This window comes from Pelodiscus sinensis, chromosome 1, assembly GCF_049634645.1.
Source record: "Pelodiscus sinensis isolate JC-2024 chromosome 1, ASM4963464v1, whole genome shotgun sequence".
In the NCBI taxonomy this organism is placed as follows: Eukaryota; Metazoa; Chordata; order Testudines; family Trionychidae; genus Pelodiscus; species Pelodiscus sinensis.
This window is the reverse complement of record NC_134711.1, coordinates 210,829,171-210,851,387: the sequence shown is the minus strand read 5'-3', so window position 1 is coordinate 210,851,387 and position 22,217 is coordinate 210,829,171. Positions and strand designations below refer to the sequence as shown.

The window sequence follows — 22,217 nt, the reverse complement described above, 5'->3', positions numbered from 1 at the left end:
AAATGAAACAAGCACAGAAGCAATGTCCTTACCTTGTCAAGTCTTTTAGTTAAGTTTTCCCTCTTTTTTTAGTAGATTCATTTTTTATTTATTCTGTTTTGTCTTTGCTGCTGCCTGACTGAATACTTCCAACTCCAAATGAGGTATGCAGATTGACTGGTCAGTTCATAACTCTGGTGTTTGTAACTCTGATGTTCTACTATAGCCTCTGATGCTCCTAAAAAAAAGAGGGGAGGATCTCTGATATTCTACACCTTCCACAGTCTTCTGGTTGCTGCCACAGGGGGAGCAGGAATATCTAATACCCTTCTCATTTCTTTGAATCCATTTGTTGTGTGGGGTCTTCCTCCTTCCATTAACATCTCTATTGTCTGTGCTCATCATAACTTTCCAAATCATCTACAAGGTGAAACTAAACAAATTCTTTTCATCTTCACTTCTTTCCACCTTCTGACAGCAGCAACAAAATAGACCCCAGTCTTATCAGTCAGTTGATCCTTGAGAAAGCTATGAGCAAAGGCACTAGCGTTCTCCTTCTACCGACTTAAGAAAACAGATTACACTGGCTCTCACTTGGAAGATTTTGGAATCTAGGAACTATTTAAAATGAATGGTTAATGCTAGTTATTGAATATATCTTCCTTGCAACTGGCAATCATGTATGTTTTTTCAAACTCTAGTAGTATCCAGAAAAATCATTTAGAACTTCATAGGTTCTACAGTTCAAAGACTTGCAGAATTTACAAGTTTTGTCCCATACAAGAAAGGGAAAATAATCCATATTATTACTAATTTTCCTACTACTCCTACCACTTTGAGGGAGTTTCTTATTTGTTATTTATTTTTAAGATTTTGGTCCCATCTATTTGCATTTTGATTCCTCCTCCAACTGCTGCAATATTCATCGCTCTCTCTGGGAGAAAAAATACTATTTTGGAAATGTTAAACACTTATGAATGTCAACAACTGTAGGCAAGTGAGTAGTCCTGTTTAGTTCAACAGGACTATTCACCTCCCTAAGGGTATGTCTACACTACCCCGCTAGTTCGAACTAGCGGGGGTAATGTAGTCATCCGCAGTTGCAAATGAAGCCCGGGATTTGAATTTCCCGGGCTTCATTTGCATGAAGCCGGCCGGCACCATTTTTAAATGCCGGCTACTTCGGACCCCGTGCCGCGTGTAGCCGCGCAGCACGGGGTCTGAACTAGCCGGCATTTAAAAATGGCGCCGGCCAGCTTCGTGCAAATGAAGCCCGGGAAATTCAAAACCCGGGCTTCATTTGCAACTGCGGATGACTACATTACCCCCGCTAGTTCGAACTAGCGGGGTAGTGTAGACATACCCTAAGAGTTTGTAGGGGCATGAACACTCATCTTGCTCCCAGTGAAGTCAATTAAAAATCTCAAATTAATTTGAGTAGGACTTCATGTTACCCACGAGTTCACATGAACAGCCTTACAATAGAATGAAAAAATTTAAAGGGACCTGACAGGCCACAAATGCTTTTGTAAGTGGCAGCCACGCTTCTATGAGGAGCTATTCAAGCAGTTTCATTTTCTCTTTTGACTCACATGCTTGACATGACTAAGCAGTTCTCTCTGGGCAGTAGTCTTTTACTTTCATTTTTAAAAGCCAAATTAGAAGCATTTAGTGGTTCATGATTTCATTTGTATAAATGAAAGATTTATTTCCAAAGATCTCATGACTCTCAGGTGAACAGAGAAAAGATTTGACAAAAATTAGCTAGGAAAGTGAAACAAAACAAAAAACACTGAAGGTAGTAGGTTGCCATTATGTAAATATACCTGTGACTAACTTTACTCAGGATTAACTGCTTCTATTAACACAAGTTATTTTTGTGAGTAAGAGTTTGCAGGATTGTATCTCAAACCTGCAGCTTTTTACTGAAAATGAATTAATACAGCGGTTCTCAACAGTAGGTCAGGTCCCCTAAGTGGATTGTGACTAGGGATGTTAAATATCGGTTAATTGAATAGTCGAGTAACCTAATGAAATTTTATCAGTTAGTTGACTATTCTATAGTCCCCAGGAGTGGGACCAGCAGCCACTGTATCAGAGGCAGCAGTGCAGGGTGCCAGGTGGGAGCCAGTTTAAAAACCAGCTCCCCTTGCGGACTGGATGCCTGTTGCCTTGTGCTGCTGCTTCTGAGAAAGAGGCAACAGCACAGGGTGGCAGCAGTCCCTGTTTAGGGTGGCTATAAGCTCCTGGACCCGACACGAGTTGGAATTGAGCCGGGCTGCCTGCCCATCGGGCTCTTCATACACTTGAAATGCAGAGCTGAAACTGGGATAGGTCCCGGACCCAGCATGATCTAGGCTGCCTGCCCACCCAGCTCCTAATACATTTTAAATGCAGAGCGGCAGTAGGGGTAGGTCCCAGACCGATCGCAAGTCAGGACTGAGCCAGCCTGCTAAAAAATTTACTGGCAGGGAGAGGGGGAAGAGGGAAATGCATGTAGTCTATAGCATTAACTTATAAACTTTTGTTTATTGGTTATAGGTTATTACATCCCTAGTTGTGACCCCCTTTGAATGGGGTCACCAGGGATGGCTTAAACTCATTGGAGCCCAGGGCTGAAACCAAAGCCTAAGGACTTCAGCCTTGGACAGCAGAAGTCCCAAAGCTCAAAGGCTTTGGCCCCCTTGCCCTGAGCAGTGGGCTCAGGCTCACTCCTCCTTCTCCGCCCCCACCCTCCACCCTACAGTGAGGCTTGGGCAATCTCAGGCTTCAGTCCCTGCTGCTGGGGTTGTGAAGTAATGTTTGGTGTCAAAAGGATTTCAGGAACTTTTTTTTAAATGAATGGTTAAAGTGGTTGGCTAGTGCCGCTTCCAGCCCAATGACTGGGTGTATTTCAATACTTTATTTCTGTTAATGGGACTTCATTCTCATACCTTAGTTTTAGCAAATTTATTAACAACAAAAAGTGGAGGCTTGTAGTTTTCTGTGTGCAGGGTTTATAAGTACCTCCTGACACTCAGGGCACAGATCAGATCTAGGTCCAAATACCTTTCTGGTCAGGGACGTGGCTTATATAGTATATGACCTATTCTGCTGAGGGCTATTTACAGATTTCAACTCAATAACAATGCCAAAGGAAATGTGAAAGCAAATAAATATTCACCAAATTAAGACTCATTTAGGGGTTCTCAAGCTTCACTGCATCTAATGTACAACTTCAAGATGTCTAAATATGAACAAATATTAAGAAGAGCACAAGGAGGAGTAAGGGAGCTAAAGGCCTCATCTACTCTAGGAAAATATATGTTGCTGACAGTATCTAACCACAACACATTTCCTGGCTTCAGTTAGTGCTGAAATGGGCTCCCTTGCTCATGTAGGTAGACCCAAATGGCTTTCAACCCTATCAAATAGCAGAACAGGATCTCTATCAGGAGTTTAACGATGATGTTGAATAAGCTTCCTCCTCTAGGCATACTGCCAGTTAAACTTTCAGCCATGGGTCACTTCCCTAGTGTGCTACCAGGCAATAGGCTGGCAGGGGGGTGACTAGCAGAGGGTTCCGTGTTTACTCCTGTGCCTGGCAAGACTGGCGTGGTGCCGGGGCGTTTACAGGGGAGGGGGCTAGGAGCTGGCACGGCTCACTCAGTAGACGGCCCTGGCGATTCACGTGCAGACAAACAACACGGCCGATGCTGCCCGGCTGAAGGGGCAGGAGCGAACACCCCGGCTCCCTCGTGTCACCCCACTGCCCTCGGGACTTCAGCCCGCCCCTGGGCGAGCCCGAGCGCGGTGACAGACCCCCCGCCCCGCCAGCGGCGAGAGGAAGGAGCCCAAACCCGCCGCTGCTGCTGCTGCTGCTCTAGCACCAGGGCGCCTGAAAGCAGCAGCGCCCCCGGGGGACTCCGCCCGGCCCGGGGAGCCTTTGCCGCAGCCGGTCCCCGGAGGCCGCGCAGGCGGAGGCAGAGTTACCTGAGCGCGGGCTGCGTATCAGCGGCTGTTGCAGGTTCTTCTTCCCCAGCCGCAGGCGGGAGGGAGTCTCCGGGCAGCCGCCAGAGGGAACCCGCGACGCAGCCAGAGCTGAACCCTACCCCAAGCAGGCCCCTAGGTCGGAGGAGGGAGGAGGGCTCGCTGGGGAAGGAGAAGGGTCTGTCCGCCAGACGGTTGCTGGTGAATACTCGCTGCAAACGGTGCCCTTCGCACACACGCACCCGCTCTGCCTCGCAGGCATTTTTGCTCAGATATTTTTACTTGATCTGCAGATACCAACCTGCGACGCTTGGTGCATAGACATTTATCTCCATCGCCCCATACAGGTTTAGGCATAGGTTGCTGGATCTAGGAGTTAGGGGGTGGGAGGTTTGCCGGTTGCAACACCCCCTGGCTTAAAGTAGTTTCCATTATATACAGGATTTACAGTTTGGCTCAGTGGTTCTCAGCACCCCCACTAGAAAAATTGTTCCTGGGACCTGGGGCACTTTTTCCACATTAAACTGCTGATGATGATGATAATAATAGATGCATTTTAATATGAGCATTTTCTGTGACAAGGCCACTAGCTATACTTTTTTAAAATGTTGACTTTGAAAATCTCACCATCTGTAGCTCTAAAAGCCCACTGTTTTTACCATAACATTGCTAGTGTTTTCAAAAGTTTCCATAATATTTAAATTACTAATAAATCCTATGTTTTCTCCATTTTCCAATCCCTTGGGAATTTCTGCTAAAGAATGTGAAGGATACAGACAATGGAGGTAGATGATGTTAGCACACAGATGTTAGTCACAACTCCCTGCATTGGTATGTAAGCCCTGATCATACAGCTAAATTCATGTAGTTGAACCATTGCATCTTTGCAGTGTCCTATTGATTTCATTGATCAGAATCTCATTTTGAAAAGGAATGAAATTTAAATCTAATAAGGTTGCAAAGTCTTTAAGCATTAGTAGACACATGATGCAACTGTTCCTGGTTTGAGGTACTGGAAAACAGGAAATAAAATAGGAAATAACCATTTACATCCCTACTCCAAGCACAAAGCAGAATTGAGCTCTAAAAGACAGGGCACAATAAACTCTTTCCAGTTCTGTGGATTGTTCAGGAATTAGTTTATTTTTGTTAATGTTATTTTATATATATCACAGATGCGAAGTGGGGAATTTAAGGCCCTGGGGGCTGGATGCAGCTGCTCTCTTGCCTGGCTCCTGCTCCTGAGGCTTGGGGCTCCCTCCAGCATTGGAGAGCCCATGCTGGGGAGGGGTGGGTGATTTTGTTTCTCACTTGTGTGCAGCGCCTAACTGATTTTTCTGTGGATCAGTTGCCCAGACCTAAAAAAGGTTCCCCACCCCCGCAATCGATGCTTTTTATGAATTTTAAACATTCTCCTGTATCAGGTAGGGATATGATTCTGTTACTACCTCTGCCCTTTATGTTTACTTCTCAGTTCTCTGTCATGGTGGATTTCCCCCCGCCCCCCCCCTTCCATCCCTGCCTTCCAGAAACAGCGAGGCTGCAATATTTGCACATGCACTTGCCAGGCTTTAATGAACAATCCCACAAGGAAAAACTCTGGGGAGAGCAGGAAACTCCTGTATCCCAAATCCCCCCACTTGCGCCCCCTTCTTTTGCCGCCCCCTCATCTGAAGCTGCCCTCACTCACTCGGTCTGCCCCGCCTCTTCCTGTCTCCTCCCCGTGGAAGAAAGCGAGAGGGGGTATAGAGTGTCTCTCTCTCTCTGTTTCTGGTGACCCACGGAAGTGACGTAACCCGACACGGAAGCCGCTGGTTTCCGGATACACTGTTGTTGTCACTCCTGGCCGCTTCGGTTAGAGCCGTTGGGCACGGCTGTGGAGGCCGGTAACCGGCACCGCGAGTGGCCAAGGCCACCTCCTGCGGGATGCTGCGGGGACTGGGCACCTGGTTCGGGCTGGAGCGGGCGGGCGAGGAGGAGAAGCCGCCGCCCGTTGAGAGCAGCAGCCCCGAGGAGCGGAGCGAAGCCGGAGACGCCGACGAGGACCCGGCCGTGCGGAGCCAGGAACAGGTGGAGCTGCAGGTGGATCAGGACCCGCTCCTAAGCCAGGCCAAGGGATTCGGCAGTGAGTGTCCTACCCAAGGCCGGCAGCGGGAACCGCCTCTTCCCCGGCTGCGGGGCCGCTGCTCTGTAGGGACTTCCCGGCGCGGCAGCCACCACCCCCCCAAGCCCTCTCGTCCCCTCTTGCCCCTAAATTGGTGCTCGCCCCCACCCCGCTGCGCACATGCCAGCCTCATCCCCTGAACGCGCTGCGCCCCTTCCCGCCCACTGACATCCCTGAGTTGAGGCCCCCCGCACTGACAGGCTCCACCGCTGTTTTCCTCCATAATCACACACACACGCACATACTGATACCGACCGGCTCCTTCAGTTCGGACAACGAACTTCCCCTCCGATGCTGATCCATTTCGCCCGCATTGATCTCATCTCTCCCTGACACACCCCCAGCCAACCATGACACATTGTTGAATACTCATCCCGTGGAAGTTGCCCTGCTGCCTTTACACCCTGAGTCACCCAGAGTAGCTTCCTAGCACAAGTTAAAGCTTTTGGGGTATGCCTCATTATGGGATAATATCAAATTAAGATATACAACTTCAGCTACATTAATTGTGTAGCTGAAGTAGAAGTATCTTAACTCGACTTGTGGTGCTGTCCACACTTCAGGAAGTCAAATGGAGAACCCTCTCTCTTGTACTTCCCTTATTCTATGTGGAAACAGAACTATCCACATCGACTGGAGAGCCCCTGTAAATTCGAATTAGCATGTCTTCATGAGACTCACTAATTTAAACCTTGGAAGATCGACAGTGGCAGCTTCGATCTTCTCTGTAGTGTAGACATACGCTTTAAAGGTGTTTGGAGAGAGCAATACAGCTGCTCTTTCAGTCTGGGGCTGGGAGAACTTCCAGCAGCGTTGTGAAAATAGTAAATATCTTAATAAAGAAATAAGGTCAGATCACTGTCTCTGAGTTTATCTGTACACAAAAATTATATCACTTTAAGTAAACTGGTACAACCCCTGGAAGTGTTGATACAGTAATACAGATATAAAATTCCCTTTTACTTGGGTAACTTACCATTAAGAAAGCAGAATAAGCTATACTGCAAAGTCACCTGTTTACTAGTACAGATGCTTCAGATTTTACCAATATAATTAAGTTAAACCTCACTGCCTTAAATGAAACAGTTATTAGTAAAATATCTGCACTTAGTTCAGGAGTGTGGTTTATAATATCAGCAGGAAACAATATTAAAGGTGCTGCACAGTCTATGCTAACTGCCAACTGGTATTTCAAGTAATGTTAGCTGACTTAATTTAAAACCTCTCCTCCCCTCTCCCACCTACACAAGTGAAGACAAGGTCCAGGGCTCTTCAGCTTTCAAGACTCCAATAATTTATTTCACTTGCCTAGGCTTTGCAAATTATGTATGTATTACATTCTGTGGTGTAATTCTGGCATAAGTTTATGATATGTATCAGCTAACATGTGGTATTTCACAAACTTGGGCCTCTCCTTTATTTCATTCAACCTACATGGAACTTTCAAAAGATGCCCATGCAAATAAAGTTGGAAGCTGAACATGAAGTTCCTTTCTATAGTTTTAATTACAAGTTTCCGTATTTTTTTATGTTGATAACTTAGTTATAAAAACTAGAGAATAGAATATATGTGAAGCATGTGTTCTTAACAGTTCTGTGATGTTGCTGTGCACTGTTCAAGGGGCACCATCAAATTTGAAATTTTGACACAATTTTTTAAATGTAGTTTTGGATGCAAGCCTAACCCCAAAATTCTAGTGGCACATTTCCCTACTTTTCAAATGTGTCTATTTCCACTGTTGTTCTGAAAGATTTACTATATAAATTTGCTCTCCACAGTAAAAACAAACTGAAAATATTTTAACAGTATTTTCTGTAATCTTTTCAGTTACAGTGAGTTTTGTTACAAATAATAAATAAGGTGTTTCCCTCAGACAGAGGTTGTCTGTCAATGGTGGGCAACCTCTGGCTTGAGGGCCACATGCAGCCCATTGGAGTTCTATGTGTGGTCTACGAGACATTTGTTTACCATTGCTTATACACAGGGTTGCCAGATTCTGCTGGTTTTTGTCTGCATAGTTTTTTTCCTAATGGTATTACAGAAATGACACATGCTTAAAGCAAGGACACAAGGAGTGAGGTGTGTTCTGATTGCACACAACATCGTAAGAGCCGTGTATTTCCTATGCATCCATTGATTCTATGTCTTTTTCTAAGCCATTATCAAAAGCCTGAGGCTTTATCCAATTTTAACAATTGAAGGGTCAAGAATCTTTGATGAAAAGGGGAGGATAGTGATCCAGCTTCTCAAACTTCTCAAATGAAGTTGAGAATCTCTGGGCCAGATGGACCAATGGTCTGACCCAGTATGGCCGTTCTTCTGTTCATATGAGATGTACTGCTGTGTGTTGTCAGTACATTGTTACCAGTGAACTCTGTAGTGTCTCATTACCCCTCTGAGCTGTCTAATGTAGATACTAAAGAAAACAATAGAGAGCCACTCAACAAGTGAAGGTTTTCAGGAAACATATTTGCACATTAACCTTTTCTGGGTTCTTTGGGAGGTATACATGTATTTGTAATGCTATGCTGTCTACTCCAGACATGTCCACTCATAAAAGTGGAACAGTAGTACATTTTGATAGACTTATTTTGTAACCTGTATAGCAGTTCAGGAATGTTAAATAGGACAAATATGATTGCTATATAAGTAGGTTCTTATACTGCATTGATACCATGATATCTAATCATCCTTCCTGGGGTACATAAATGACATGATTAAAAACTGTCACATTAGGTTATTTTTCATGCATTGTCACAAGGAAAGTCTCATAGTTCTGATGCACATCACAGTTTGAATCCTAATTATAAAGCACGCAAGGTGCTGTCAGATACCATATGTTGAAGTTTTATTGTCATTGCTTTTTAAATAGCTTTTCTTAGGAATGGAGGTTAGATATAGGAATATGATTGGAAAGATCATCTTCATGGGGTAGGTAGGGCTTTTTGAAGATTAGATGGACTATTGATTTTTCATGAGCATAAGTGTCATTTCTCAGGAGATGATGATGTCAATTAGTAGCAGACATTATTCTTTGGTGATTTTCGTCAACAAGGTCAGGGATCCGTTTGACAGTATTCCTAAAAACTTTAAGCATTTTGTGTGTGTTGGAGCCAAACATTTTTTGTGTGGTGGAGTTAATGTAGTCAGCTGGAATAGTCAATATTATCTGGTTCAGATTCTAGCTCTCTTTTTTTGTTGTTGTTGTTGTTGTTTGCTGTTCTTAACTCTTTGTGTCAGGGTAAACAAAACAGACAACTATTTTGCATATAATAATGAGGGTAACAGTTTTGTGTGTGTGTGGTTTTTTTTTAAAGAATTAAGTTGATATTCCTGAAATTTAGATGGTCTTGTGGACCTGAAGTTCTAGAAAGGAAAGAAAGTTTTGGTATTATTTTTGACAGAAAGAGTTAGTAATACCTGAAGTGCCAGTTGTTTCTGAAAGTCAGCAGTTTTTGAATTTTTATCTTGACCTTCCTAGAATGATTAAAATATTTCATTCCTACCCTGTGATGTCCCTTGGATTCTAAATCACACTCTCAATTATTCCTCTTTTGATATGTGCCATTTAATTTAGATCTAAAATTGCTTCTGCCTACAATCATCATATGATTATAGTGTTAAATTGTACCAATTTATTGTTATCAGATCTATTGAATCACAAGTAAGATTGGAGAAAACTTTACACCTGCTAAATTATTGTCTAGAATGCATTCTAGATATTCACATGGCACCATAAGCATAACATCTGAAAGAAGAAACCAATCCCATGCCATTTCAAAGTACCTCAATAATAAGATACTGTTAGTCACACATTTTAAGGCTAGTGGCTTACATTTAATTCTTAGCCTTCCAAGCACTGTATCCTCACTATCAAGTTTAAAAGCAAAAAATATAGGGCCACTGTTTAGCCATATAGTCCTCTTTTTGTCTCCTTTGTCCCTTCCAGTACCATCCTAAAGTAAAAAATATGATTTAGCAATAGTTTCATTAGCACTCTGTTGTGCTCTTCAGGTAATATCTTATTCTGATCTATTCAGAAAAGTAAAGATTGGAGTCATGTTAGCTTAAAGTCTTTTAGAAACACAAGAAATACTGTTTGCGAAGTGGAAAACAGAAAAATTAATAAGGCAGACTTTTATTCAGCTTCTAAAAAGATATTTAATGTTGTACTCATTATTTGATCAGGTATTCATTGTATCCATCTCATGAAATGCTGTGAATTATTTTGCTGATTCAAAAAGTGTGGAATTGTACTGTTTTTTAATTCTCTTGTCAAAGTTCAGCTGAATCTTGGTAAGCTTCTTCATAAGTCAATGTATCATAAATGGAAAGGAGCTTTAAAAGTATAATAGCTTATCTGTTTAAAAAAAAGTTTTAGCTAAACAGTTCTACCCCATAGTGACAAAAATGTTTAAAAAGGATAGAAATGGATGGTTCACCTACGAAGACGCCCTCTAGAGTAGTAAGAAGCCAGTTTACATAATTCTGTTTTAGAGCTTTTGTTAAAAGTAAGACTTTCAGACAGGGTGTCTAAAAATGTATAATGAGAAAAGAAAACATAACTGAAAAATTGGATATGAAGAAATATTTAAATCTCTAATCTCTTTTCATTTGTGAAAGGTTATCTCTTCAATTTTGCAACTGCTGCTACAAAAAAGATATCTGAATCGGTTGCCGAAACTGCACAAACTATAAAGAAGTCTGTAGAAGAAGGCAAAATTGATACTATCATTGATAAGGTATTTCTATATTCTGTGAAACTGATCTGTTATGTATTCCTATTATCTGTTTTATTTCAAATTTTATTCATCAGCATTTGTATAGAGAGTCTGGCCTGTACAATGATCTGCCGTAAACAACCCTCCCCAAAACTGTTTTTATAATTGCATATTTTTAGGTTGAATGAATACATAAATCAGATATTGTTTCAATATTTGACGGATGTGTTTCTGCAGAATGGGCATTTCAAGGAAAATTATTTTATATACATATTACAAAAAAAACTGTTACAGACATTATTGGAAAGTGCTTACTTAATAAGCAGCGACTCAATCTCTTGTTTTCTCCTCAGAATTCAGTGTGTGGCACTAAGCCTTATTTACTGCACAAAAGCCACTTTTATTCTGGCATTTCTGAACTCCTAAGTTCTGAACCTTAATATTCTTTTAAAAATAAGCTGTTAGATGCACAATTTTTTAATGTATTATTATTTTTGAAAAAGCAAACTGAAAAATAAATTCCACCCTGTGGCATCATATTGCCATCTATATTGGTCACCAGCAGAGTTGGAACCTCTAGATCAGGGGTGGGCAATAATTTTTCAAAAGGGGCCACTTTGCGAGTTCTGAAGTGGTTGCATGCTGCCCTGGAATGGGTGGGGTATTGGGCAGAAGGAGGATAAAGACTTCATGCACTCCCCCACCCCCAAGCCAATCAGGGTCTGTGGGAGGGGAGCACTTGAAGTCTCTTGGCCCTGCCCCTTCCTTCAGTTAAGATTAGGAAAGAAAGGAAGCTAGTTTGCTTGCCCCTTAATTTAGGAGGCCCTTCCCAGCCCCTGGGAAAGCCCTGGGGGTGGAGGAGCAAACATAATCTCTGGCACTCCCTCCTAACCCCGCCAGGAACGTGCAGTTCCCTCTGGTGCCATGCACCCCTGCCCAGAGGAGGAAACTTCACACGCTTCTCCGCCCCCATGCCAATCAGGCCTGAGGGCAGGAGAGCGTACAAAGTCTCTTATGTCCCACCACGCTCTGGCAGGGGCACGCGGTTCCCTCCTGGCAGGCTGGGGTAGATAGTGAGAGACTTTGCATGCTCCCTTGCTCCCAGACCCTGATTGTTACTTTGTTACTGAACCTTTTCTTTGTGAGCTGGCGGGGGGAGGAGACTTCGCACACTCCCTCGTTCCCAAGTCCTAATTGACCTGAGGGTGAGGGTGCGACAGAGCAGTCACAGGTGAGATCAACTCACTTGGCGGACTGGATACGGTCCACGGAGGCCTCTTTACCCATCCCTGCTCAAGATTCACCACGTGAACCTTTTCTGTGTGAGCTAACAAAGTAACTGATAGCAATAGTAAGTGGTGTCCTCTGTGCATTACAGTGTGATGGAATAAGAGACTTTTCTAGTGGGTTTTACAGATATGTGCTGACTTCAGAGGGAATGGTGAGAATAAATCTTGGGATGCGTTCTAAGTGCAGGAGGCATAGAATCTTTTTCCCATTCCGCCAGCCCTGACCTCTGTCCTATCGCTTCCAGCCCATGTTCCAGTCCTGACCTTTTTCTAGCCATTGACATTTCATTTAGAGATGTCATCATGTATACGACTACATGATTAACCAATAAGCCTAGACTTGTCAGTTAATCTTGTCAACTACACGCATTCCCCCAGGCTTAAAAGCTGGCTCCCCACAAGCACTGGATCCACCTTCTCTTGCTACCCCCACGGTGCTGTTTCTGATAGAGAGGCAGCAGTGTGGAGGATGAGGGAGATAGACTGGAACCAATACACACTGGGAGCTGACTTTCAACCCAGCTCTTCACATGTGCCAGCTCCGAGGACCCGTCTGCCCCACATTTGTTGCCTCCTACAGAGACAGCGGGAGTGGGGGAAGGAGGAGTCAGTGTTGGGGGGAGCCAGCTTAAAAGCCAGTTCCCCCCAGCACCTGCTGTGTGATGCCACCTTGCTGCTGCCTCTATCAGAGGTGGCAGCATGGGGGGTGAGCCGAGCAGACTTCTGCAAAGCATCCTCTGTCTAGGGAGGGTCCCAAAGCTCCCCTCAGACTGAGGCCAGTCCACATCCCACAGAGCAGCCTCTATCCATGGCAAGCCTGGGCTTGCCATGGACAAAGGCTGCTCCATGGCAGCAGCCCTTGTCTGTCGGGGGATCCCAGCTCCCTGCGGACAGAAGCTGCTCCACAGCAGCAGCCTCTGTCTGCGGGGAGCTTGGAACACTACACAGACAGGGGCTGCTGCTACCCTCTGCTGCTACCTCTTTATCAGAAGCAGCAGCCCAGAGTGGCAGGGAGCTGGACTTTAAACAGAGGCAGCGGCATGGAGTGGCAGGGGGCTCCTCAGAAGTGGGGCCAGGAGCACACTAGCCGCCGGCCCTGCCACCGGGGACTATTGGATAGTTGTGTAACCGCTAAGATTTTATGTGGTTACACAGCCATTCAATTACACAACATCTAACATCCCTACTTTTCATCCCTGTCCCATAGAACCAATCCCAGTCTCTAGTTCTCAGGCTTCTCATCCCAATCTTCTTGTCCCACAAGTCCTAGTCTTACCCCCATACTCTTCTGGATCCTTGTCTTCAGATTCTTAGCCCAAACAGTCCTACCAGCACATCATCCAATATTTCTCCCCTTCCCCACTCTCTTGTTGTCTCCCAATTCCAATCTCCTTCCCTGGGTTTCTCATCCAGTCTAAGTGTCAGTTTCTTGTACCTATCTTTACCCAGCCAGTTCCAGTTCTCCACTTGCATCCCAGCTTTGCATTAGAGCAGTTTTCTCCCATCTTTTCTTCCCTCAGCCCTACTCTCTCTTACCCCCTCCCCCCACCACATCCTTAACTCCCAGTCTCAGTTTCTATCTCTTCTCTCCCTCTCTCCTCCTCCCCTCTCCCTCTTTCCCCAGATTCCTTGTCCCAATCTGTCCTCTTTGCCTTCCCTGCATCCTTGGCTCTTGTACCCTCTGCATTTGAATCGGGCTGCTTCCTCTTCACTGCCTGGGTCATGTGTGTGTGAGCAACTTTGAGAGCACAGGGCAAACAGACTTCCTGGTTTTGGTTCAGGTATTTGAACTTGGCATTGTCCAGTTTAGTGCAGATAGAATCTTTGGATAATTAAAATCTAAATCTCTTCTGAGCATATTCAAACTAAGATTTTTTTTCCAAAGTTTTATAACTTGGCCATATCTAAACAAATGTTCATGTGGATGGCAAAAGACACATCCTTGACACAAAGTTCACCTCCTCCCCCACCCACGTTTGAAGTTCCTGCTCCAAAGCATTCAGACCTTAGAACAGTGGGCCATACACAGTTCATCAGGGTAAGCTGCTGATGGGCCACCAGACAAGTTGTTTATCTTGCATCCTCAGGAACTGCTGCCAACAATTCCCATTGTCCACAGTCACTGTCCAGTCATTGGGAGCTGCAGGAAGTGGTAGTCAGCAAGTCCTGGCAGCCCACACCATTTCCTGCAGCTTCTGTTGGCTGGGAATAGTGAACCATGGAAAATGGTTCTGATGGCCTGCCAGCACTTTACCCTGACAAACTCTGTGTGGGCCGCAAGCTACATGTTTCCGATCATTGCCCTAGAACTTTTCAAAGAAAAGGTTGTCAGAGTTTTTAACAAGGGCACAACAATGTATTTTTCCTTAGCCTCATTATTGAAAATGGCTGGAACGTATTGGTTGACATTTTAAAAAAATAATTGAATTTGGGATAGACACTAGTATGGAAATTATATCCTAGATTAAATTTTGGCAACATTATAAGCAACTTAAAACATTGTTGGGCAGTCTTAACAACTGGCTATGGTACCAGCCTGCCTATAATATTCATCTGGTAAACTTTTCAAGCTATGGGAGGAAAGGATAAGTAAGATTGAGTTTTGTGAATGGTTGCATATAGGGAGATATGAGATGAAGTCTTTGTAGTAACAGTAATACTGGGACAGGTATGTAAAAGGGTGCATAAAACAATGCAAGGAAACAATGAAAATATATACCATTGTCTGTTATCTGGTTTGGTCTGTGATCATAAACCTCAGGTGGCATGAATATCTGTGTCTGTTTTCTGATATTTGTATGCAGTAGGAATTTCTTTTAAATTATCCTCTGGTCTTTCGGTGCAAGGGTTATTCTGTAATTTAAAATTAGTTTTTCTTTATATTACCTTTTATGATTTTGCTATGCATATAGCATGTTTTTTATATTTATATCTTGTCTTTAGGTCATGATAACTACAGGCTTCAAATGTCTCTTACTTATTGCAATGCTTCTGTCATTCCATTTGGGTAACAAATTGTTCTAGCACAAGGATTTTCAAACTTCACTGAACTCCGACCTCTGACAACAAAAATTACAACATGAGCCCAAGATGGGTGACCAAAATCCGAGCCCACCTAAGCCCCTCCACTCCAGGTGGAGGGGGACCAAAGCCTAAGGCTAAGATTTTGCGCAAATACTTTTAACACAAGAGTTTTTGCATTAAAGTATCTGCACAAGAGAGCATCTACACTGGAATGTGCTTTTGCGCAAGAGATGTGCTTTTGCGCAAAAGAATCCGTGCCAGTGTAGAAGCTCACTTGCGCAAGAAAGCTCTGATGGCCATTTTAGCCATCGGACTTTCTTGTGCAAGAAATTCATGTTGCCTGTCCACACTGGCATCTTGCGCAAAAACGATTGCGCAAGAGGGCTTATTCCTGAGCAGGAGCATCATAGTTCTTGCACAAGAAGCACTGATTTCCAACATTAGAATGTCAGTGTTCTAGCGCAAGAACTCTCCGCCAGTGTAGACAGGCAGCATGCTTTTGCGTAAAATCATGCCAATGTAGACACAGCCTAAGGGTTTCAACCCCCCGGCAGGGGCCCTGTAGCCTGAGCCCAACCACCCAGGGCTTCTGCTGTGGCCCTGGGCAGATGGGTAGGGTTGCTAATCATCCAGGATTGGCTTGGAATCTCTAGGAATTAAAGATTAATCTTTAATTAAAGATTTTTCATGTGATGAAATGTCCAGGAATGCATCCAGTCAACATTGGAAACTCTGGCAGTGGGGCTTGAACTTCAACCAAGGGCTCCAGCAAGCCTGAGTCAGCCCTGGCAACCCCATTGAAATGATGTTGAGAGCCATTTTGGGGTCCCAACCCACAGTTTGAGACCCACTGTTCTAGCATAAGTGAGAATACTACCATTTTCTGGGTAAACTTGTTTGTGTTCTTATACAATATTCATAATTATTTTTGGAAATAATGTTTTTATTTTAATTGTAGTCTGCTGGTATCTTCTTTGTGAGCTTGTCTGTCCTTACAAAAGTATGTTGTCGCTATGATTCAGGATATACCGATTCACTTATTTTGTGAATATACTATAGTTTGAATCTTTCATGTGGAAGGAATTTTCAGTAACTATCTGTAGAATCCATGCAAAGGCAACAGTTAAGCTTGGTCTTGAGTATGTCATGAGAACTCTCTGGGACATGATTTACTGTGCATGAGCTTAGTCATAAAACTTTGTCAAATAAAAAATAAAAACGTGTATTGTATTTGGAAGTACCATCTGGAAGGCATTAGATGTAAGAATGGCATAGACATGTATGGGATGGGGGAGTGAGATGTTAGAAAAGGGAAAGATGCATTCAAATTGGAAAATGGAGAGACTAGCCAAAGAAAGAAAGTTGTGCTCTGGATGATTCAAAGCAGTGCATATTTTGGTCTGTGTAATGTTTTGGGTTGGCAGAAAATGTTGTTTTGTTGCCTGGTGTCTCACTTCTCTGTTGGATTCACTAACAGAGCAGCATCCAACTCTAGCCCAGAAGTGATATAGTGCAGGGACTAGATAAGGGAGAGTAAGAGATACAGAAAACTTGTGTAACCCTCTAAATAAAAGCATAGATTCTAGCAGATGTAAAGGCATGGTGGGGGAAGAGGAGGAAAAAAACATTTAAAATACAAATGAAGAGAGGAGAGCCTGAAAAACACAACAGTGAATTACTTCATTGGTGGGGGAGAGACAGAGACAAGAAGCAGTGTAATTAATGGTGGGCTTTTTGGTAACAATAACATTGAAGAAACAATATTACCACTTTAAAATCTTAGATTTCTTTCTTGCCCCACTTGAAAATTTTATGATTAAAGAGTGAAATTCCCTGTTCTCTTTTCTGCTAATAAAAGTGAAATTATACTTCTGTGTTTGAGAACCTTTTCTACTCCATATACCTCTTTGCATTCAGATTTAAAGGAAAAATAAGTAAAGGTATTTGGTTCTTTAATTTAAACAATCAGTGAGATTCGCTCTAGGGTCAAGATTGGAGTGTTTTGAGACATGGAGGCCTTTTGGAGAAATTACCTGAGTTGCTGGCCAGGGGATCTGACTCTAACCTTGAACTTGATTAACTGGGAATAGGGAACACAAGTGTCCAACCTGCCTTTTAAATGTTGCTGAGAAGGAAGAATCAGAATTTTGTAGATTGTATAGATCATTGTATAACAAACCATGACTTCTTTTTAATTCAAGCTAGGAATATGGAAGTGTAACAGTTTACACGGTTAATTGATGAGCCTGTGCTTATCATTAACGTGCACAGTTACACACAGCTCTTCCTTCCCTGTTCTTCTGCCTTTGTATCAGAGGTAGCAGTGGGGGGACTAGTGAGAGCCAGTCCTCCCCCACTCTTCGCACATGTGTCAACGTGTAACTGCTGAAATTTTCAGCTGTTACATGACTACATAATTAATTGCATTTTAACGTCCCTAATTCAAAGCTCCTTGTGTCTCATCTTATATGGAGTTAGAGATGGTTATGCTTTTTTCTTCCAGAATCTACTGATAAAGTGAAACTTGCCATAATAACTTATATGGCAAATTCTGTCTGTAGATACCATTGACCTACACATGAGAGTAGGAATATGGAATCTGAACTAATATAGTTTTGACACATCTGCAATTGTCAGTGCTGTAAAAATAGAAAACAAAATCAGAGAGATTATCTGATGTCTATTAATATCCCAAAAGTAGTAATATTCATAGAAAATTATCCACAGACGACTTTAGTGGCTAGTTTCTTAAGCCTACTATGCCATTCTCTTGTGAGGATACATTAAATTAAACAATTACATTAATTCCCAATTATGGCTGAAATTTTACACAGAAAAACCAGGAAATGCAGTTATAGTTTCAACAGCATCCAGAAACTTTGCCAACTTAGCACATGGAAGTACTATGTATTTACTGTGTAAATGTTAATAGAGTCCTGAAGCAATAGATTTTAAGGCCAGAAGGGTCTACTCTGATCCATCTGTATAACACAACCCATAGAATTCTTCCCATTGATATCTGCATCAATGAGCAAGAACGTATCTTTAAGAAAGGCATGATTTAAAGACTTCAGATGATGGTGGAGTCCTCATCCCTTGGTGATATGTTCCATTGGTTAATAAACTCAATGTTAACATTTGCATCTTACAACAGGTAATATTTTTCTGACTTCAGCTTCTTGCCATTGGAAGCTTTGATGCCCTGGTCTGGTAGACTTAAATAACCTGCTAGGGTTGGATATCTTCTCTGTGTGTTGGTACTTAAGACTATGATCAAATTGCCTCTTAACTTTCTCTTCAATAAACTAAATACCTGTAGATTGAAATTTTTAAGACTTTTGTAGTAAGGTGCATTTTGTAAATTCTAAAATCATGCTTCTAGCTCTTCTCTGCACTTTCTCAATGCTTTTTCAATTTTAACTTTAATTCACAGTACAATACATTCTTGATTATCCAGATTTAACAGAGGACATGTAATAATTTTTCAATAATCAAGGCATTATTCAATATTATACATGGAGGTCTGACTCTGTATTAGGTAAGCATGGTTTCACTGCCAAATATTGGAGCTATTTTTACTTTGGTGACTTGTAAAATAGTACTGCAACATGGTATTTAATATTTTATACTCTGCATTTAATTTCCTCACTTTTTAAAAAAAAAATATGGTCAGGGTGTATTTGAAGGGGTAATACTTTTTTAAACAGATATCTTTATTTAAATGTGTGGATATTCAGGAAATAAATGCATTGTATGTACTAAAGTGGATAACCAAATATTGCATGTGCACAATACACTAATAAGAACTTGATTAAAATTATTTTTTTCAAAGTTAGTAAAGTATGCACATCACTTTGGAAGACAATATACACAAATTTCAGTTCTTAGAGAGAAAACTGAGTTTTGAGTTCATGTAAGGAGCTAGGGTCTGTACAATTAATGTGACCTTTTCTTGCTTAGCTAACTGGCAAAATAGTAAGGTCTCAAATAAGAGACCTTGTCATACCAACTTGAAATGTATTTCATATTATTTTCTCTCTGAATGTTATTAGATAACTATGCAATGTATTCTATTTCCTTTCATTCTTTAAGTGAAATTACCTTTTCTTCTAGACAATTATTGGAGACTTTCAGAAGGAACAAGATAAATTTGTTCAAGAAAAGCACACAAAAAAGTCAGGTATTTAATATTTATTATTAAATATAGCTCTTTTACTAAAGATAGCTAACATATTTCACTACATTTTGATGAAAGCTATATACCGTATTTTCCGGCGTATAAGGCTACTGGGCGTATAAGACGACCCCCTAATTTTTTAGTTAAAAGATAGGTTTTCGTCTTATACTCCAGCGCCCCTCCGCCTCCCCGGCTTTGCTCCCGGTGTCCCTGGTCTGCTGGAGACGGTCCCCAGCAAACCAGAGGCACCGGGAGCAAAGCTGCAGCAGCGGCGGGGTCCCGCGTCTCTGAGGCTTTGCCAGAGAAAAGCCTCAGAAGCGCAGCACCCCGCCGCCGCTTCGGCTTTGCTCCCGGTGCCTCTGGTCTGCTGGGGACCATCTCCAGCAGACCAGGGACACCGGGAGCAAAGCCTCTGAGGACACCCCGGCAGCGGGACAGCTCCGGCGCGCCTGGGCTGCCCCGCCGCCGGAGCCCTTCCGCGGCTTTGCAAAGCCTCGGGGGAAGCCGGCGGCGGGGCATCCCAGGCGCGCCTGGGCTGCCCCGCCGCCTGTATACCTGGCGTATAAGACGACCCCCGATTTTTGGGGGATGTTTTTTACCATCAAAAGTAGTCTTATACGCCGGAAAATACGGTAATTCAGTTTGGTCTCGGTAGATATTAATCCTAATCCTTCTGACAGGAAAAAGTGACCCACGGAAATTCTGTAAAATTTAGGGACACCCAAAGCAAGACATTGCATCCATCTTGGCTAAATCCTCTGTGAGCTTATGGAATTCTTTTTTTGCATAGTTATTACTTTTGATCTTTACAATCTCGCATGGCAACGAATTCCACACATTGGTTGTGCATTGTGTGAATGACTTCCTTATGTTTGTTTTAAACCTGCTGCCTATTAAAGAGTGAGATCAATGGTTGTGCTTATTTGAAGCAGGCAGAATTTGTGCCTACGTTGTTTATACCTTTTTGAAGTATTGCAGGATAAAAAAGTGTATTGCAGTTTGACATTGATCTCTTTTTAACCTTGAATATGGTGCTGGATTCAAATGAATCATACTGAACTTTGTCATATGATTTGCAGTTTTTAATATGTATTTTTAGATGCCATGAAGGCACACAGTGACTCCATATTTACGTATGCATTTACATTCACACCTAGCAATTTAATTTTTGCTTTGTCTCAGTAATAAAGAGAATCCTCCCCAAACTTACTTTTGGACTACCCTTTGAACTTCTCTGAACATTTTATGGTAAATCTGTAAATTGGCATTACGCGTTATTAAACACACCCTCTTATTATGGTGAATCTAATTTTTTGTATCCTCGTACTGTTAAAAAAAAAAAAGTGAAGGTTGGGTTTTTGAAAATTAATTTATACATTATTCCACCTCCCCCAGAAATATGGGTTACTGTTAAAGTTCATCAGCATGTTTTGTATTTATGAACTTTAATCCATAACCATTTATATTTAGACAGTAGTCTTTTTATTCCCTACTAAAACGTTTTGTCAAATTAATCTTATAACATATATTTTACAATGAGTATTGTTATATAATTTTACTTGAATTATTTTCCAACAGCGAACAGGTTGTACAATATGTTTCTGAAGGATAAGTCTCTAATGAGAAACTGAAAAAAAACTTATTTTATCCAAAAGACTTGTTCAGTTCTGCCAGTTATGCACCACACTGTTACACTGAGTGAGCTATATGCAATAGTCCTGTTCAGAACATAGTGGAAAAAGTAATAAAATGTTAATTGAAAATGACTAAATTCTTTGTTTTTATTATTTTTGACCAGCTCTAATAAACAAAGGCTGATTCCCATAACTCATCTCATGTACCTTCAGATCAGTTGTAAAGCAAACAGAAATGTAATTAAGCCCTAGTGAGCACAGTTCTGAAACAACCTGTTTTAAGGATGTCTGCTTTCATTTAATTTTTCAAATGCATGACAGAGACATAGGATACCCAGGGACTCAGCTGTCTTTCTGGACTTCTGTGTTGCTCTGTCTTAATAGAAATATTTTTGTATTTAAATATAATAAAGCTTGAATTACGTTTCCCTTTTTTAATGACAGAAGCAGCAGTGCCTCCTTGGGTAGATAGCAATGAAGAAGAAACCATTCAACAACAAATCTTGGCCTTATCAGCAGTAAGTTTCTTGTTTGTTATTTAAAGCTGTCCTTCATTTTGATTAAAACATATATCTTCAATAACTTAATCGCTTATCAAAAAATTAGACTACATTGTCGATATGCATACAAAATTTAGATACATATATAGTGTTTTTCTGGTTACCAGTCACATGCCTGAAGCAATTGCTTCTGGACCAAAACAAAGATGCAAAAATGTATCCTCTTATGTACACTTTTGTCTTTAATAGAAAATTACATGGCTGTGATGGTAAAAAAACATGTAGGGATTAAGATGCGTTACTGATCTTGTATGTCAAATGTGATATGATTCCTCTAATGTCCGTTATAATAACTATAATATGTTCTTCAAAGGACAAGAGAAATTTTCTGCGTGACCCCCCAGCAGGTGTTCAGTTTAACTTTGACTTTGACCAGATGTATCCTGTCGCTATGGTAATGTTACAGGAAGATGTCCTTCTGAACAGGATGAGATTTGATCTCGTCCCTAAACAGTGAGCATTTTCTCATTATATTTGTGTATTGTCACACTCTTAATTTGTCTTTTTAATTTAGAATCTTAATTTCTGAAATTAGTTATCTTCCATATCTACCTCCCTCAGCTTTCTGTTTTGATTCCTTCTATTACACATGTTGTTTTTAGTAAATACAAGTTATACACAGCTTGTCTTGAATACATGAAATTTTGTGAATGAAATATAAATATATGTTGGTCCATAAATAAGGAATACTGGTATTAA

The 22,217-nt window shown here is 41.9% G+C and overlaps 2 protein-coding genes across 9 annotated transcripts in view; one reads left to right on the top strand and one right to left on the bottom strand.

The window, feature by feature from the left end:
* CTPS2 (CTP synthase 2) overlaps positions 1 to 5,727 on the bottom strand; it is a 178,979-nt gene extending 173,252 nt beyond the window's left edge. For 4 of the 8 annotated variants that reach the window (XM_075914146.1, XM_075914186.1, XM_075914154.1 and 1 more), the window contains exons 1-2: positions 3,952 to 4,190; positions 33 to 217 (exon numbers count right to left, since the gene is read on the bottom strand). The gene's annotated coding sequence lies outside the window, so the exon portion shown is untranslated. Of the gene's footprint in view, positions 1 to 32; positions 218 to 3,951; positions 4,191 to 4,249; positions 4,271 to 5,638 lie in introns of those variants that run through there. The other 4 variants (XM_075914163.1, XM_075914171.1, XM_075914194.1 and 1 more) reach the window with 4 other exon arrangements.
* A 6-nt stretch (positions 5,728 to 5,733) lies between these two features.
* The window catches only part of SYAP1 (synapse associated protein 1), a 31,601-nt gene continuing 15,117 nt past the window's right edge, over positions 5,734 to 22,217 (top strand). Inside the window, exons 1-5 of the mRNA XM_075914210.1 lie at positions 5,734 to 6,073; positions 10,737 to 10,855; positions 19,261 to 19,327; positions 21,403 to 21,476; positions 21,832 to 21,971. Coding sequence (XP_075770325.1) covers positions 5,875 to 6,073; positions 10,737 to 10,855; positions 19,261 to 19,327; positions 21,403 to 21,476; positions 21,832 to 21,971 — 599 coding nt within the window. The 5' untranslated portion in view covers positions 5,734 to 5,874. The remainder of the gene's footprint in view (positions 6,074 to 10,736; positions 10,856 to 19,260; positions 19,328 to 21,402; positions 21,477 to 21,831; positions 21,972 to 22,217) is intronic.